At 43.6% G+C, this 17530-nt stretch overlaps 1 protein-coding gene across 12 annotated transcripts in view; it reads left to right on the top strand.

Moving 5' to 3' along the window:
- GSK3B (glycogen synthase kinase 3 beta) overlaps window positions 1–17530 on the top strand; it is a 149482-nt gene that overhangs the window by 76852 nt on the left and 55100 nt on the right. For 7 of the 12 annotated variants that reach the window (XR_015052737.1, XM_085861329.1, XM_085861320.1 and 4 more), the window contains 3 exons: window positions 8342–8473; window positions 10326–10456; window positions 10548–10654. Coding sequence is in view for 11 of the 12 variants with exons in the window: in XM_085861329.1 (XP_085717455.1) it covers window positions 8342–8473; window positions 10326–10456; window positions 10548–10654 (370 nt within the window). In the remaining variant the exon portion in view is untranslated. The remainder of the gene's footprint in view (window positions 1–8341; window positions 8474–10325; window positions 10457–10547; window positions 10655–17530) is intronic. The other 5 variants (XM_085861336.1, XM_085861310.1, XM_085861279.1 and 2 more) reach the window with 1 other exon arrangement.

Consider the following 17530-nt stretch of genomic DNA (forward strand, 5'->3'; position numbering starts at 1 on the left):
TTAGCTCTGAATTTGGAAAATTGTACCGAATCTCATCCACATTTCACATGCACAGAGAGGACTAAGGAAATTGTTTTCTTTTTGTCTGCTTGTCTAGCAGTTGAATAAAATTGAAAATAATTCCAAACAAGAAACTTACTGTTTTAGGGACGTCATAAGGGACACGAACAGGCATGAATAACTAATTTAACGTGCTAAATAAGGTGGTGTAAAAGACAGTAAAAATACCGCAATAGAAAATAAATAAAGAGATAAATGGAAGCCATTTATTTTTGCACTGGTTGAAAGAGCTCACAAATGAGAGGTTCATTAAGTCATGTCTAAAGTTGTTGTATGCACCTGATGCTTAAAGAAAATAAGAGAGTAAAATGAGTTTTACAACTTATTGATTGATTCAAAAAAAATTAATTGGATAAACTTCCCATGGATCATATGAAGATAATTTTAGGTTTAGGAACAAAGTGCAGGCTGTCAACAAAGTCTTGCTCCAATTAAAAATGTTTTTTATTCCAACCAAAGCAAAAGATATGAAATGTGTTTTTTTGTTTTTGTTTTTTGAATTTTCACACATAATTCATAACGTTTATTGTGTTCTTCAGTACACCTCAACATGTGTTCCTTTAGTGGCATGTAGCACATCCAAGCTTCAATCCACATATTGGCCAACATATTCTTCATCAGACTGCTAATGCAATTAGTTATCCTTTCACAAAGTGTTTCAATGTCAGCAACAGAGGTATGGAAAACAATCCTCAACATACCTGCACAAGAAGTCTAAGGACGTCACATCAGGAGACCGTGGAGGCCAGGGGACTGCCCCACCACATCCAATACATCCACTGGTGAAGTTTTTTGGTTCTAAAGGTTGCGCTATCTGCACTTTATATGCGTGCAATCTCTTCTACAACTTTGTTTTTTAAATCATAATTTTCCCGTAGGTTTGGATTCATTTGAAGCAACTTTTACTGTTTCAGTGGGGGACAGACAGACAGACAGCACGAGCCATTTATATATACACTGTATAAGTCGTGTCAAATTCCAAAAGCATCATATTTCTCAACAGCAAAGATATCACGGTATATTTCTTCACAGCAAAAAAGAAAATTTCAGGAGTGATCGCGGCAGCAGTCTGCTATCGATGCACTGCCCAGGTTCAATTTTCTGTCTGATTGAAATTTTTTTTTATTTTTCTGTCGGTTTGCATCAATTTCAAGCAACTTTTCCCGAATTTTTTTTCTCTCAGTGAAGTATTTCTGTTTCAGGGTGTGACAGACCGATAGGCAGACAAACTGCATAAGCCTAATATATATGTATCCCATATATATTGGTTGCAGTGATACTGATACTCACAAATGTATTAGTATCACTGCTTAAATGTTAACTGAACCTCGTCTGGTCTCAGCTGGAGTTCTCAGCTTTCTCAGCATCGGTTCTCAGCTCATGCATATGAAGAAAACCTACATATATATATATATATATATATATATATATATATATATATATATATATATATATATATATATATATATATATATATATATATACATACATACATACATACATACATACATACACACACACACACACACACACACACACACACACACACACACACACACACACACACACACACACACACACACACACACACACACACACGCACACACACACACACACCGGATGGCCATAAAGTCTGGAAACATAGCCGAATTTACATTATAAATGGTTTATTGACATTACATTACAATCCATGATATGTTCAATTACATTTCATGACATGTTCAATGTGTTGTCCCTCATGAGAAATGCACAGTTCAATCTGCAGTGCAAAATTGCAATGAACGCAGTGCATTAATGTAGCATTTCCATCAATCACTGCACGTGCATCCATGATGCATTGCCTCAGATGATTAGTGTCTCTGATATTCACTGAATAAACCTGCGCATTCAGCATACCCCAGAAGAAGCAATCAAGGGGGTTCAGTCCACTCAGCAGTATCACCTCAATGTGTTCGTCTTTTGTCAAGGACATCTTCAAACTGCAACAGAATGACATTATCTGTTGATTACTTTATGGCCACCCTGTATGTAAAGATATATATTATGGATTTCAGAATCGGATCCGACGAATGCATACAAACATTTAGGTCCTCAGACAGTTATTTCCCTAAATGCCTGTCCAGGATAGACCCATCCTCATGTCTGGTGGAATTTTAACTTTGATGCGTTGAGAAGGGTAGAGAATAGATTCCCTTTCTTATGGGATTGCCTTTTTCTCTTCACGACAGATACATTCATCCACGTGAGATAGCCGTTCGCCCAACGGAGGCTCGTCTACCTCCTTTCCATCAGGACGCATTGACTTGGGGGTGCGCAATTTATTTACACCTTGGACTTAAAGCACATTTGATTATGCACACTGTGGGCTTTTCCTGAGCAGTTATTCTGATGGTCAAATACGGCTGTGGATCATTTATGACACCCACCTATTTCACCAACGTTCGACACCCACCATTTTCCATCGACGTTTGGCAGCTCTGTGGATGGTTGTTGTTGACTTTTTATAAGCACTTCACGTTTTCGCTCAGTAATTCTTATCTGGCAAATGGCTGCTTTCTGCCGTTAGTCCAGTCGCCGTTAGTGCCGTTGCAATGATTGCGAGATTTGCAGTTAGTGACGTACAACGATGCACCAATAGGCAAGGTGGATTTTGCTGAAGTCTACTTGAGGCTCTGCCCAGACTGGCCACCTATAAAAAGGACGAGTGGACCGTTTTTTACAGTCAGTTTTTGTGACAGCTGGGTGACAGCTATTTTCAGCTCCAGTCAGTTCCTGTCAGACGGTTGGTGAGCTGGCGACAGTTGAGTTTGTAGCAGTTGGTGACGGCCTGGCAGCCTTGCAGCTCTGATCGCTGGTGACAGCCTCACAGCACTTCAGCACCTTACAGCTTCTCACAGCGCTTCACAGTGCCTCGGAGCGCCTTACAGCTCCTTGCAGCTGTCTGTTGGTTGTAACTCCTGACGGTGGGTGATGCTCGGACTGTTAATGCTGGTTTTGCTCGAGACCTGCTCTTGGCGTACCTGATTATTGGCGTCCCTGGTTCCTGGGGGTGACATCGTGATGTCGATTGGTGTTCAAGCCTGTTTGTGAGTGGGTGCACGGCAAGGCAGAGCGCTGGCACATTGCAGGACGTTTTATTTGACGTACGATGACTTCTATTTGGTAAGCGAGACCGGATTCCTCTTCTCCCCCTGAATGATCTGCTGGGTACCCTTGTCTGTGTTTAATCGTTAAGGAAGGCATAGTGATAATCATCTGCTCTTTGTTTGTTTTGCTCTCAATGCCTGATTAATTCTTTATTTGCTTGAGATTATTTTGATTGATTTGAATTCACCCATTTTCACGACAAGGAAATAAAAAGTTCTTCTTTTTATTTATTTTTTCCTTATTAATAAATTCCTTGTTGACGTTTCAACCTGTCTGTGCTTGAACTTTCCTTCCATTGATCCAGCATTGTCCGAACCTAGATAGACTGGGAGGTAATTACCAAACTAATTGACCTGTCATAGTCGGCACGCACCAGCGGTTCAATGCTCGGCCGCCCTAATTAAGATCTAATCAAGATAAGATTGGTGCTTTGCCAATTGCTGTCAATTGGTGGAAGCACCTCTGACAGCAATTTCAGTTGAGTCTGTTGGGTTGGGGGAACTCCCAACTTTGCACACCTTGAAGGTGGAAAAAGTCTAATTTAATGCAATTTAATTCCAGGCTATAAGGCAGCAAAACGTGAAAATTTTGATTGGGGGCAGAGACGTTCTATCGGCACTATACATGCATACATACATACATACATACATACATACATACATACATACATACTGTTATGTTTGTGGGGTAGATGGAGGAATTTCATCGGAGAGATAGGATAGTATAGAGTTGCTTGGTCCATGGACGAGTAGGAGACATCTCAATGTAAATTAAGTCTGGAAACTGTGAGCTTAAGCATTACTTGTCACCATATGAGGGGTGGTGCTGTGTTAAATTAGGTAGTGATTAAGGATAGGTTCTCCCAATATGTGATTGCCCCCTGTGACAATTTTCGATGTTTTTGCATTTCAAGACTGGTAATAAAAAGGGGTCCTTAAAACGACGACAACTGAGCTTCTCGTCCAAGCAGACAGAAAGCCCCGCCTCCAGGGGTGACGGCTCATGGAACCATGGCTTTTGAGTGGAGGATTAATGGGCGTGACGTCAGAGAGCCGGCGGAAGAAAAGTGAGGTTTGGAGCGGGAGAATGACGAGGACACAGTGTGGGAGGACACGATCGAGAAAGGGGTCTCGCTGGCTGGTGATGTCTAGATGTGACGAAATACAGCAACACAATTCTTGTGTTGTGCTGTGCATTTGCCCGCGTGACAGAGCAAGACGCTCGTCATCGACTGTTAGGCTGCATCGTGTGAGACGCCCCTCAAAGCCTCGTGCTGTGCCATTCTGGGCGAACGAGCCCGGCATTCTGCAGAGGAGTGGCGTCAACCACCCCAATTGTGAGGAGGAACTTTCACGACAGCTTGTGGGCTCTCTTGACGAAGGGACCATCCGCATGAATTACCTCCCGTACGCTTCTTGCAATGAGAGCAGTTTATCGCCATTTTGGGTGCGGTTTCCCACCACGCAGGATGATGCGGCTCGACCCCAAAGCTCATAAAAGATCACTTCTGGACCCAAAGCTAAGTGCCAGAATATAGGAGGGATTTTTATTTTGCTTTATCTTTCCCCCTTGTCCGTTTCTGTGTGTGAGTGCGGAGGCACCTCAAATCGGAATTTGGGTTTTAGTTGCCTCACGTCTTGATTTATTTCCATTATAACTGTTTGATTTTCTGTTTATTAAATGATTATTTGTTTAATTTTCTGGTGCCCGTGTATCTGTTGTGGGTTCGAGAAAAACTCCCTTGTGCTGTGCATCCATCTGCTCCATCCTTGTCGCTGTTCTCTCCCACGCGTGGGCCATAATCTCTGAGGATCTTGGCTGTAAGCCTCCAAGGGAAATCGTTTGGCCATCCGTCCAGGTCGGGGTAAACAATCTGGACACGACAATCCAGACATATATGCTCTTAGCACCCTCTGGCTGTCATGGTGAGCATAAGCCGGATATTATGTCTCGCACGGTAAAATTGCATAATCTGCAAAGAACAAAAGCCTATCTGTCACCCAGACGATTGTTCCCGCCAATGTAAACCAACGAAACCAGAAGGCAATTGCCATCGGGTGGAGATGTAGGCCAAATTGTGTGGCGTGTCACGAAGCGTTCCCACCTGATCTCAAACGGACCTTAGTCCCATACATGTGTAGACCAAAGCGTCACCTCCAACCCGGAGGCTTCAGCCTGGCCATTCAAGTCAAAAGACATAGATTTAAGGTCATCACTTGTTAAACATCAAACAGTTTAATCAATGATGTCCACTTGGGATTTCTCTGCCGATCATGGAAAATCTTGGAAATTGAGAGCGAGTGTGTTTTCTGTTATTTTCAGAATAAAACCAATGTGTGTGAATGGGTTACATTCCCGAGAATAATTAGTAAGTCTTTCGTTCTGGACTCAGAACGCAATTTCCAATTGGCACATTGCAAAACTGCAGCTCAGGACAGCTCAACCAATGTTCTCCCTGCAAAACGACACCAGCCGTTTCTCTTGCAGTAAAACGATTTGTCTCTCTGCTAAAGCACCCTCTTACCTCATCTCATGGCACTCATTACGGAGGGCTGTTTAAAATATTTTAATAACCCGTAAAACTACTCAGCGAGTGGCAAGCGAGAAGGGAATCGTGTGCTATGCAGCTCATGTGCAATATATTTAAATGTGTGTGTTTATGCACATCCCGGGCGGTTGTTATTTCTGGGATTCAGTTTGAAAGTTTTTATTCATGTTACCGGCATTGCGATATAAAGTGAAGCGCGTTTGTGATCATAAAAACTAAATTGCGATAAATTCAATGAAACTGCGATACATTAATGCGATAAGCGAGAACACATGGTCACAGAGTTAAAGTTGTGGGAAATTGACGAATGTTCAGAACAACACGCCATTTTCGACCTGCATGTTTTGTTGGGCCGGAAAGCTGGAGGGAAAACGAAATTTGCTGTCACAATTCCTGGGAAATGTAAATTCAATGAGGCTTGGCTTGGTCATCAGGACGACGCCAAATGGATTGAGCATGTACTGATTCTAAAGGGTACTGCTTTGTTCTTTACAGGTCTTCTGTATCCAGCCCACCACATTTTCATGTTAACAGTTACCTTATCTGTTATTCAACTGAAGCAGGATAGCAGTCGACTTTAAATCCTTGATAATTTGCATAATCTTGCTGATGTGTTTTGAGGTAGTGCGGTGAGTAAATTATGCCTGTGTGGGGTCATGGAAAGTCATGAAATTTCAGATACCCAAAAGTGTGTGAACCCTATTATAAGGGAGAAGCACAAATTTTGCAACGTGTGAATATATTTGGCTTTTATAGACACTTTATAGTACCAGAGCATACAAAACATGCATGTGCTGAACATACAATTTCCAGTTGTGCCGTAGTGAATAGCAAGCAATGTGCTTGTCCAGCATGTTTAGAGTAGGTCTTCACAGTTCCCAACAGCATTACTGTACTTCATCGCCCACATTTCAATGTAAAATACACTTAGTTATTGTTGTCCATTGTTCCTTTCATACATCTTTATTGAATCTAATTCTTGCTTTTTCTTCCCTTTCATCTTTTACTCTCTATTCCTCTCCAAGGAGAAGTGAATTATTTCAGAAAATTTTCTGTAAGGCTCATATGCCTCTGCCTGTATAGGTTTGAGGGTCGGGAAGTAGCGGCTGAAACCCGAATCCTATTCAGGTTCCTCCTGATGACTCCATCTTTGCTCTTTACCTCTTTGGGTTCCTTCTTGGTCTTCCGTTTGATTATTTGGAGCCAATTTCAAAAGCGGATGAACTTCAGTGTTTCCTTAAATGAACTTTAATGGTCATGACATGGAGGACCATACATTAGCTTGGATAAAAACGGGCGTTCGAGCAAGCATTTCCGTGTTTATGTACGCCATAAACTTAATAATCCCTGCATTCAATTAACTGTTGAATTGATGTGCTTTACTGTACTTTCCTCACATATTTTGCTCTCTGTATTTCATTGGTTGTGTGTGTGTGTGTGTGTGTGTGTGTGTGTGTGTGTGTGTGTGTGTGTGTGTGTGTGTGTGTGTGTGGTTTTTTTCTGCGTGTTTCTGCACACCACCATCCCTGAGAAATACGATCCGCATGTGTGTTGCCTTGCCTTGCGTTCATACGTGGTCCTTGCATGCTCAATCGTTTACGGTCTCAGTCTCTTAGAACAAGAAAAGTAAATTGCGCAAGTGCGTCATGCATGCGAAACTGCAAAAATCTTGATCTGTTAGCACCATTAACTTTGGTACTTGAATTCAATGCAGCACCTGCTTGTACCTTGACGCTACGTCTTGTTTGCACCAGGTTCATAAACCTTAGTTTAAAATAAAGTATGTGTTGATGTGTGTTTCTCTTCAGTTTTGGTTACACTGCAAGTTATTTTCGGGTTTCACATGGTTAACATCGTTGAGATTGTCATGTGTCATGTGCCTGCTCCGCAAAATTAAAAACATGCGAGCATGTTTTCCTGTCCATCAGTTAGAAAATTTCCACATCTACAGTGTGTGCCTGAAAATCATGACTTCTTGGATCTACCAAAAGAGTAAGGTCATATCATCTTTGACATTACTTTCAGCAGTGTTTGGGAAAATTTAATGAAAATCATGTAACATAAAAAAGGTATGATCACAACTACAATAGCAATGCCATGTATAATGTGTGTAAAAGATCACAACCACAATATCTTTGAAAGCAAGAAACATTGATATGTTCGAATTTTTATGCATGTTGAGAAATGTGCTGAGAAGAGAGTGCTAGTTACAGTGCAGTAAAAGCCACTTTAATTTTATAATCACCGAATACAGGGTTTCTTCTCTCTTTCTCAACGTGGTGTAACACCGGTTTGTAGCAGTAGACAATATCAGACCTTTTTTATTCATTGATCAATGAACATAATATGTCAGATGCTCATAACATACTTGCTTTGCCTGTTCCTTCACTGAGCATTCTTTTATATCTTGTCACTTTCACTTTCATAACTTGTTCCCCTCCACTCTGATAAATAATTAAAATGAAGCCTGAGAGGCAAGGCACTCTACAAACTTACTTATCCTGTTAAAACGTCTTTTACAAACAAATGAAAGTTGTCTGAATTGCCCTCTTTTGAGAACAGATTTCTATTAATAATACAGTGCAGGACAAAACATGTCATTTGCAGAAGGACGAGGTGTATTTGAATCTGGTACTAGACTATGTACCTGAAACGGTGTATCGTGTTTCCCGTCACTACAGCAAAGCGAAGCAAACAATTCCAATCATCTATGTGAAGGTTTGTGCATCATGTTTGTTGTGCAATCTTTATTGTAATCTTTTTCTCTTTGTGTGATTTTGTGCAAATGCAAATATGTGTTGTTTTTTTTCTTCAAAACTTTAGTGTCAAGCTCTGCCGATCCTAACTTTCGAAAGGTGTGATGTCGGACCAAAACTCGAAATTTCTTAGTTTATCAGCTGTGTTGTTATTTGATTTACATTTTTTGCAGATGTAATATTTTTGAAGATCACAATCTGTTTGTTGTGTTTCTCCTCGTTTTTTTCCCCTCATCTTTTGGTTACAATATGAAGGTTAACAGATTAAACATAATGTGCAAATTCAGCATAGTTTTATTACCATTGATTAATTGAAAATTAAAGTTGAACACTTTTGTGAAATAAACCAGAATTAGTTGGTTTATTGTTAAAGCTACACCATTATTTTAGCTGTTTGCTCATGATTCGTGTTGTTTTTATTATTATTTTTTTTTTGTTATACCATAAGAACAGCCCAAACGAGAAACCTGCAATCTTCTAAATGTGAGGAGCAGTGAATCGTTTTTGTTGGAGGAAATACTCCTTCATAAGCCTCAACTTTGTCAAGGGGGGATTTTTTTTGGAATTATAATAGTTTGAACTTTAGAATCTTAAATGCAGTCTCTGCAGAGGACAACACTTGCACATGCAACAAAGAAAATAATGTGTAGGAAAGACAAAAGGAAACCAACACAACAAATGCATAGCCAAGTTATGCAATATGGCCTTTGTTTGTGTTTTGCTGACTTTGCATTGAGAACCCTCAAGCTCCAAATCCAGGCTTTGTTCCCACAGAGTAAGCACTTCCCCCCTCGAGGCCACCCGCCGCTTCCCCCCTCGAGGCCACCCGCTGCTTCCCCGCTCGCGACCACCCGCCGCTTCCCCACTCGCGACCACCCGCCGCTTCCCCGCTCGCGGCCACCTGCTGCTTCCCTGCTTGTGGCCACCCGCCGCTTCCCCATCTGCGGCCACTAGCCGTTTCCCCGCTTGCGGCCACCAGTCGCTTCCCTGCTTGCAGCCACTCACCGCTTCCCCGCTCACGGCCACCAGCTGCTTCCCCGCTTGCGGCCACCAGCCGCTTCCCTGCTCACAGCCATCAGCTGCTTCCCAGCTCATCTCCACACCCCCCTTTACTCTCGCGAAGCCACGTTCCCCTTTCCCCTCGCACGGCCACACACCCCTTTCCCATCGCACGGCCACACACCTTTCCTCCACTCGTGGCCACCAGCCGCTTCCTCGTGCGTGGCCACACTTCCCCATCCCCATTCCCTACACGTGGCCACCCACTCTGGGGTAGAGAGATGGTATGTGCCTAAGCTATTTGTAAGTACCAATTAAGGTAAACTGTCGTCATTCATAAAGATGGAATCATGATTTATATCCCTTTGTGTTACTTGTCAGAAAAAAAAAATTGCACATCGGAGGAACTTTGCATACAACATGTGGACATCTCTCAACATCTGTCGTTGCCAATGTATACTAATAAGATATTTTCATTTGTCAAATATCAAAAGTGAACAATAACATTTTAATTTTCATCAACTTCTATGATCAGTTTTCTGTTTGGGACATGTTTGGCTTTTTGTTCTGAATGATTATTTTAATTATGACAAAGATGGTTTTGTTTTGTTTTTCTGGTGTGCATATTCTTGTGTTGTTAGAGATATTTTTGAAATATTCTTTTTCCACAAAAGCTTTTGGTGTTCTTGTGGGTTTAAAGCCACATTTGTGTGTTGGTACAGTTGCCTGAAAAATTGTTCTATGATTTTGTTTAGTTTGATGGCTTAAATTACTTTTGAAATTCTTGTGTGTTTTTATGTTTCGTCTGGTTCCAGTTGTACATGTACCAATTGTTCCGGAGCTTAGCATACATCCACTCACATGGGATATGCCATCGAGACATTAAACCACAGAACTTGTTGCTGGACCCTGAAAGTGCTGTTCTCAAACTCTGTGATTTTGGCAGGTGTGTAATTTTTTTTTTTTCTGTTTATGATTGCAATATTTGATGATTTTTAACGATAATACATCACATTTGTTCTTGCTGTTTTTTGCAGTGCAAAGCAATTGGTGAGGGGAGAACCAAATGTTTCGTACATTTGTTCTCGTTATTACCGTGCCCCGGAGCTCATCTTTGGAGCCACCGACTACACAGCGAGCATTGGTGGGAAACCCCTGTGAATTTTGATTGTTGTCGAGACATTGCATATCATTTTTGGAGTTGAAATGAGTGTCATTATTGTACACGAAGGGCTTGATTACTGAGTGGAAAAGGAAGTATATATGTTTTTGCAGCACTGTTAAAGGGGAACCCAAACACAAAACTTTTTTTTTCTGAAAGCCATTTAAAATGATTAATCACTGTCTAATTTGAAGGGGAAAAAAAATTGGAAGCTTTTTTTTTTTTTTTTCCAAACACTGTCGAAAAAAAATCCCTGAAATGCCGATTTTCGATTTCGCCAGTCATGTCACATTATGAACCCACCTTGATCCAAACGGCAGCTTTACATCGAGAAACAGTGCATTTTGACCTCTGTTTCTGATACTGATTCCACTGTCTTTGCCAACTCTGAACGTTCTCAGTACTGTATGTTGAAACTTATCAGTGGGATTTTGAAGGAACGGTTGGAGACAAAATTTGTGTTGGAAACACTTTCGGGGGAATTGTGGCGCCATATCGTTTTGAGCCTTGTGTGAGCGATTCAGAGGAAGAAGGCGGACATGTTCGTGAAGATGAAAACGCTGGTCGCGTGCTCACTTCAGATTGGTAGGTTTTGTTTTTCCGTTCAATTACAAGGAAGGGATTTTGTATTAATTGATATTACTCGAGCAGAAATACCCGTCATCGCTCGACAGCCGACACCGCCCAGGCACACTCAGACACCGTGGACAAAATGCTTTGTCCCACCATCGCATGCTGACCAGGTGTCTTGTATGTTATGGGTTCGTCCATTTTCATACTTTCCCCAGACATTTGTGTCTGTAAGGTGTCGATGCCCCGCCCCACTGGAGGGGGGAGTGGGGCTTGGGGGAAGGGGAGGTGGTATTGGTATTGTGGGGGGTGGGAGTGTGGGATGGTGGTGGGTATTATGGGGGTGATGGTTGATGGGAGTGGGGGGGGGTGATGGTTGAATGGAGATTTTGAGGGGAAGATGGTGGGGGGAGAAACGATGGTGGAGGGGGGTTGCTGCGAGATGGTGGTGGGTATTGTGGGGTGATGGTTGATTGAGGATTGTGGAGGGGTGGGGGAACTTGAATGTTTTAGCGTCTTCGGTCAAATCCTCTCGGAGGAGTAGACAATACGTCCATCCTGTACTTTCTCACCACTATAAATAGATGGTGGTTCATTTGACTTGCAGAAATTTTGTGTTGATAATTGATATTGATAATTATTTTCAGGTGCTATTGTGGTAACTGCTGGGCATTGGCAGCAGTTTTTTTGATTCACTGTTAAAATTGTCCGTGTGCATGTGCTAGTAGCTGAGTCGAGATGGTGATGCAGTTTCGAGTGACGATTGTTTCTTCCGCTTAATCGTGGGGATGGGATCTTCTCTCAAGTAATCAACGCCAGTTATATTGATGTGAATTACAAGAAACCCCAATAAAAGGTGCAAACCAGTGAATATGTGAAATTAGTTTTCATCTGTTTGTTCCCTTGCTCGAAAGTCTGAGTGGGTTTGAATGGCACCAAGGAAGCATCTTTCAACAGAACAGCATGTGACGATCCAAACTCTGTGAGAACAGGGCACACGATGAAGAACATAGCAGAAAAGCTGAAGATCTCCTGCAATGGTGCGAGGTACATTTTACAACGCTTGAAATAAACTGATTTTGTACAAGACAAGAAAAGGCCAGGAAGACCCAGAAAAACCTTCCCAAGGCAAGACAAGCACTTGAAGTTGCTGAGCTTGCACCATAGATGAAAATGAAGTCGGCATTCGTCAATTGAAATGAGAGCAGGTCTGAACATTAACATCTCGTCCAGCACTGTCTGCAGAAGACAGGTTGTCATAGCAAAGTTACAGCAAAGAAACCACTGCTGAGGCTACAGAATGAGGTGAAAAGACTGAAATTTGAAAGACCACACCACATCATTGGGTGACTAAACAATGGAATTGATTACTCTGGACTGATGAATCAAAGTTTCAACTTTTTGGATTTAAGAGACACCGATTCATGTGTCAAAGACCTGGAGATGTTACAACATGCAATGTTTGCAGCCTACTGTTGAACAAGGGGTTTGAGGTTGTATCTCAGCTTTTGATGTCAGACAATTTGTTAATATGAGCAGTCTGATGATGTCAGTCAAGTCAAGGCTTATAAAGTCAAGTCTTGTAGAAGAGCTAGAACACCGCACAGATAAGGATGCAACAGAATAAAAGGAACAGCAGACTGAGAGAGCAGGGAAACGCCAACAACAGGGCTGAGGGACAAAATAGGGGATGTGGGTAAGAATGAGGAGTAGGGGACGATTCAGGGTTAGACAAGGTGGATACAGGACCTAGGAGCAAATTCGAAAGAAGGAAAAACTGGGGTGAATTTATGTAGGTCGGAAACAAATTGTGCCTTTGGATGGGGGATGATTTGAGATGGTGGTGAACAGCTATCTTGAAGACAGCTGTTCACCAGAGAGAAGAGGGTCGGCCTCTGAAGACAGAGGGAAGAATGGCATTGAAGAGAATGTGGAAGTTGGTTCCACAGGCAGGAGGGAAAACAAAGAGGAACAAATGAGTGGAGAAAGGCTATGATTCTGGATTTTGTTATTTTCATTAGAAGGGTGTTGATGGTGGACTGTGTACGCCCTGCAGAAAGTGTGTGTGTTGTGTTGTGTTGTGTTGTGTTGTGTTGTGTTGTGTTGTGTTGTGTTGTGTTGTGTTGTGGAGTGGAAAGACCAGATTATAACATATTTAGTTTTTTTTTTTTGTTGTTTTTTTTTTTTTTGTATACCTTGGTCGAGGCTCGTATGAGAGCTAACACACAACTCACAGCAAGGAGGCATGAGACAAGAGGGGTGGGAGTGGAAGGGACAAAACAGTGGGGAACAGACACATTAGGTGAACTGTGGAAGGGAGAGGGATGGGGATGGGACGGGGAACATGGCGAAGAGAAGATGGACATTTCAGGGACTTTCAGGAAGGAAAGTAGGAGAAATGAAGGAAGTGGGCTTGGGTGGATTATCGGGGGTAGAAAAGATCGAGGATTTGGATGGGGGAAGATAAGAGGTGGTGGTGAACAGCTGTTTTGAAAGCCTGGAGGGAAGAATGGGAAAGAATACAGTGAGGAAGTTTATTCCAAAGGCGGGAAAAAAGAGGAATGAAAGAGTGAAGATGAGCAGTGATTCGTGATTTTGGTAGTTTTACCAGAAGGGGGTTGTTGGCGGACCTTGAGCGCCCTGTGGAAATGTGGTGGGGACAAATCGCAGAGAGAGCAGGGGGGCAAGGCTGGAGAGGAGTCGGTAGAAGACAGAAAGACCACCGACCAACCTGCGGTGATTGAGTGAGAGGCCCAAAGACTCAGCTTCATTGCGGGAGATGCCGATGATCTTCAATGCCCTGGTTTCGACAGCGTGAAGCCGAGAAAGGTGGGAGGCAGGAGCACCAGCCCAGAGGGGAGAGCAGTACTCCATCAGGCTACGGACAAAAGCTTTGTAAGTGGTCAGGAGCTCAAGAGGGCCGAGGAAGGACTTAGCACGACGGAGGATTCCCAGTCGGCGACTGGCTTTTGAGGCGAGGTTGGAAATGTGACATTCCCAGGAAAGGTCATGGCAGATAGTGAGACCTAGAAGCTTGAAAGAAAAGACTTCTTCCAGAGGATTGTTGAGAAAGTGGATGGGGGGGTTTTGTAAACGGTCCTTTCGAAGAGACATAGTGAGAGTGTGAGATTTGTCTGGATTGAAAGACATGTTCCACGTGTTGGACCAGTTTCATATTGTTACCGAACTAGGGTTCGGGATTCGCCATGAGGGTGAACCTCTCGGTCTCTTCGCAACGTGCGGCCCGTCGGGTTGTGAAGCAATGACGAACGTCGATTCAAACTGCCAAGTCTGGCAGTGTCCACAGTCTTATTTAACGTTTACCTGTCCATTTGTTTGACCCGACCAATTGAGGTTCGTACCCACAGTGCGCACCTGTTTATTTATTCAAGTACGGCTCAGTGAAACTGTGGGTATGCACTGGCTAATCACGGAGCCAATTCATGAGGCAGAACTTCTCGTGTTTTTGATTGGGCAGACTACATTTGACCAACAATGTAAAGCCACAGCGAGCAGGTTGGGAAAAACATGTGCGGGTTTATTTATATAGAGGGAACACCGGGGGTGGGGGTGTGGGTGGGATTCCTGTGCCACTATATACAGTAAAGGTTTTATTGACTAGGGACAGCAAAGCACATATGCGGGGTGTTTGTAAGGGTACAGCACTTATATTCAGTAAACAGAACAGACAAAGAGCAGAACTTTTACCCTTCACACTTGCAGGCCACTTCTACAATCTTACCTATTTATCTGCACACAAAATGTGGTGCCAATCAGAATCACAACTGGGGAATCTCGGAGAGAAAGGGTGGGGGGGGTGGAGAGAGAGAGAGAGAGAGAGAGAGACAGACAGACAGACAGACAGACAGACAGACAGACAGACAGACAGACAGACAGACAGACAGACAGGCCGGTAGGCCGGTAGGCCGGTAGGCCGGTAGGCGACGAGGGATCCGCTAGGATCGAAGCGCTAGATACGATGCTTTTCATTCTGACCGATCCACCGACGAAGATTCATTGCCAAGACGTATTGCTTCACATACAATTGTTCCTCTGCCTGGCAAGATTTTTCCTATTGCGTATTTTGCCAACTAGCACTCCTCACAGGACTACCATTTGAAAAATAAAACCTCAATCAAAAATCGGCTCGAGTAAAATTTTCTACATATCTCGAAGTGTTTAATTCCGAAGTCTTGTTTCTCCACATTCAAAACTGTAGGACAAGTATTGAAAATAGTGAACGCCGGTCGAGAAAATATTTTTTCGAATTTTGCGTATTTCAGCCCCAACGCCCTTGGTGATCGAATCTGGAAAAATGCTGCGGTTCAATTTTGTAGTCGTTATTAAACTCTATCCATACACCAAATTTGAACGTTCCGCCGTCGACGGTTTCCGAGGTCAAGGTCACTTAACATATTCCCTGCTTCACCACCTTTCCACATTCGGAGGGCTGCCATTCAGAAACTATGAGAGGTAGAGGAACATTATGCTGTCGCGATAACTAGATGGGGATGCAAGGAATAGGCAGGAGTTGGTCCGGTCGCTCTACCTATCATAGAAGCCGCGCTACGTCAGTTACCGTTTGGGTTCTTAAAACGCGTTTTTTCGGCCGCTGCATAGCAACGGGTGGTTGCTTAGCAACGAAACTCAAGCACGCACACTCCCAGCCCATACGACACCTGTTCGCCAAGTTTCATCGAAATCGGTTTGCTGGTTTGTGCTGTGGAGCCTCGCGTTGCGCACGCGCACGCGCGCACACACACACACACACACACACACACACACACACACACACACACACACACACACACACACACACACACACACACACACACACACGGAAAACCCGACAATAACGGATATCTAGCGAATCCCAACAGAGAGAGGTCTGAGGCTCGTTATCGGCCTCTTCCTTACCTAGCACAAACACGTAGGCTCGTGCTGGTCCAAAGTGCAGGGGAGGGAAGGAAAGGATAGAGAGGTAAAGGGGATATGTGTGTGCGTGCGTGCGTGCGTGCGTGTGTGCAGGTGCGAGTGAAACCACGAAAGGAAGCGTGGAAAGAGGGCACATCAGTGGGGTGGCTCTGAAAAGAACGGTTGGCGGGCTCTTCGCTGCCCTCAATCGTTGGCTCGATGTGCATCTTAAGTCGACAAATTGGAAAGGAACAAAAAGATCATGTACAGCACATCAGTGATGGACTCATTTTCCCATTCTGCGGTTGGCGGGGTCTACTGCCTTGTGCTGGGATACCACCCGACTCATCCCGCAGTCTTAATTTGGCACTCGTCCAGCACAGCTCGCTTGTTCCATCCACTCTTCCAGCGCCTTCCAATGGCTCGAATAGACAGACAGGCAGGTTGTTTTGAGGTCCCCAGCAAGTTCCAATAAGCTGCAAACGGTTGGCGTGCCACTCTTTTAAGCAGCATGAGCAGGGTTGGGAGTCGAGGGGGGTCAGAGTTTATGGATCACCCTCCACAGGTGTGGCTACAGGGAGCAAGGGTCAGACTCCACTCGCTGAACCCTGAGCGCAGCATGCCTATTGGTCCGGGGCTCACCACGGCATGAAGTTGCCTCCCTCCGAGCCCGCAGCTCACGAAATGGCTCCGTTGCTCCTGGCCGCAGCATGTGAATTATCTCCCGACTATCCCATGGGAGCTTGAGTGTTGCACCCTTTATGATTGAATAGAGGCGCTAGCGGCAGGTTTTGACAGGCGAGGTGGGTATGTGGAAGTCATGGCATGTGGAGATGACGGTTGAGGGTTAAGTCCTGGCCTGTTGAAGTGTCGGTTGAGTTGTGGTAGTATCTTGTTTGAACGAGGTTGCAGTTAGGGTTGAGATATGGTGGGAACATGTTTTAAAAGGGTGGTGAGAAGGCAATAGTAAGAAGTGAAGCGGGGAAAGTACATGAAAGGGGAGAAACCTCTCCAATCTGACACAATACATATTTCCCTTCCCTGTAGACAAAATGGAGGACCCTATCTGATCACACATACAAATGAAATAACTAACTCTGGAACTGCTGCATCTTGGGTGTCATTTTGCAGGGCTCGCAGTTCTCAGAACCGTTAAAATATTACAACAATTTATTTTCTTATCACATCCAGTTTATTAAATTTTTCACTGGACTCAAACTTTTGTATTCCACTGTATATATTATTTAAGGCTGGCAGGATATAATAGCTGAGAGGTAAGCCTTGTGTTGGCGTAGTGGTTCGGGTAGCGGCTTGGGATCCAAAAGGTCCTGAGTTCAAGCCCTGTTGGCTGCTTGAATTAATACACACCAGGAG

The sequence above is a fragment of the Eptatretus burgeri genome, chromosome 2 (genome assembly GCF_056783735.1).
Source record: "Eptatretus burgeri isolate ZD-2024b chromosome 2, Ebu_testis_v1, whole genome shotgun sequence".
NCBI classification, from domain to species: domain Eukaryota; kingdom Metazoa; phylum Chordata; class Myxini; order Myxiniformes; family Myxinidae; genus Eptatretus; species Eptatretus burgeri.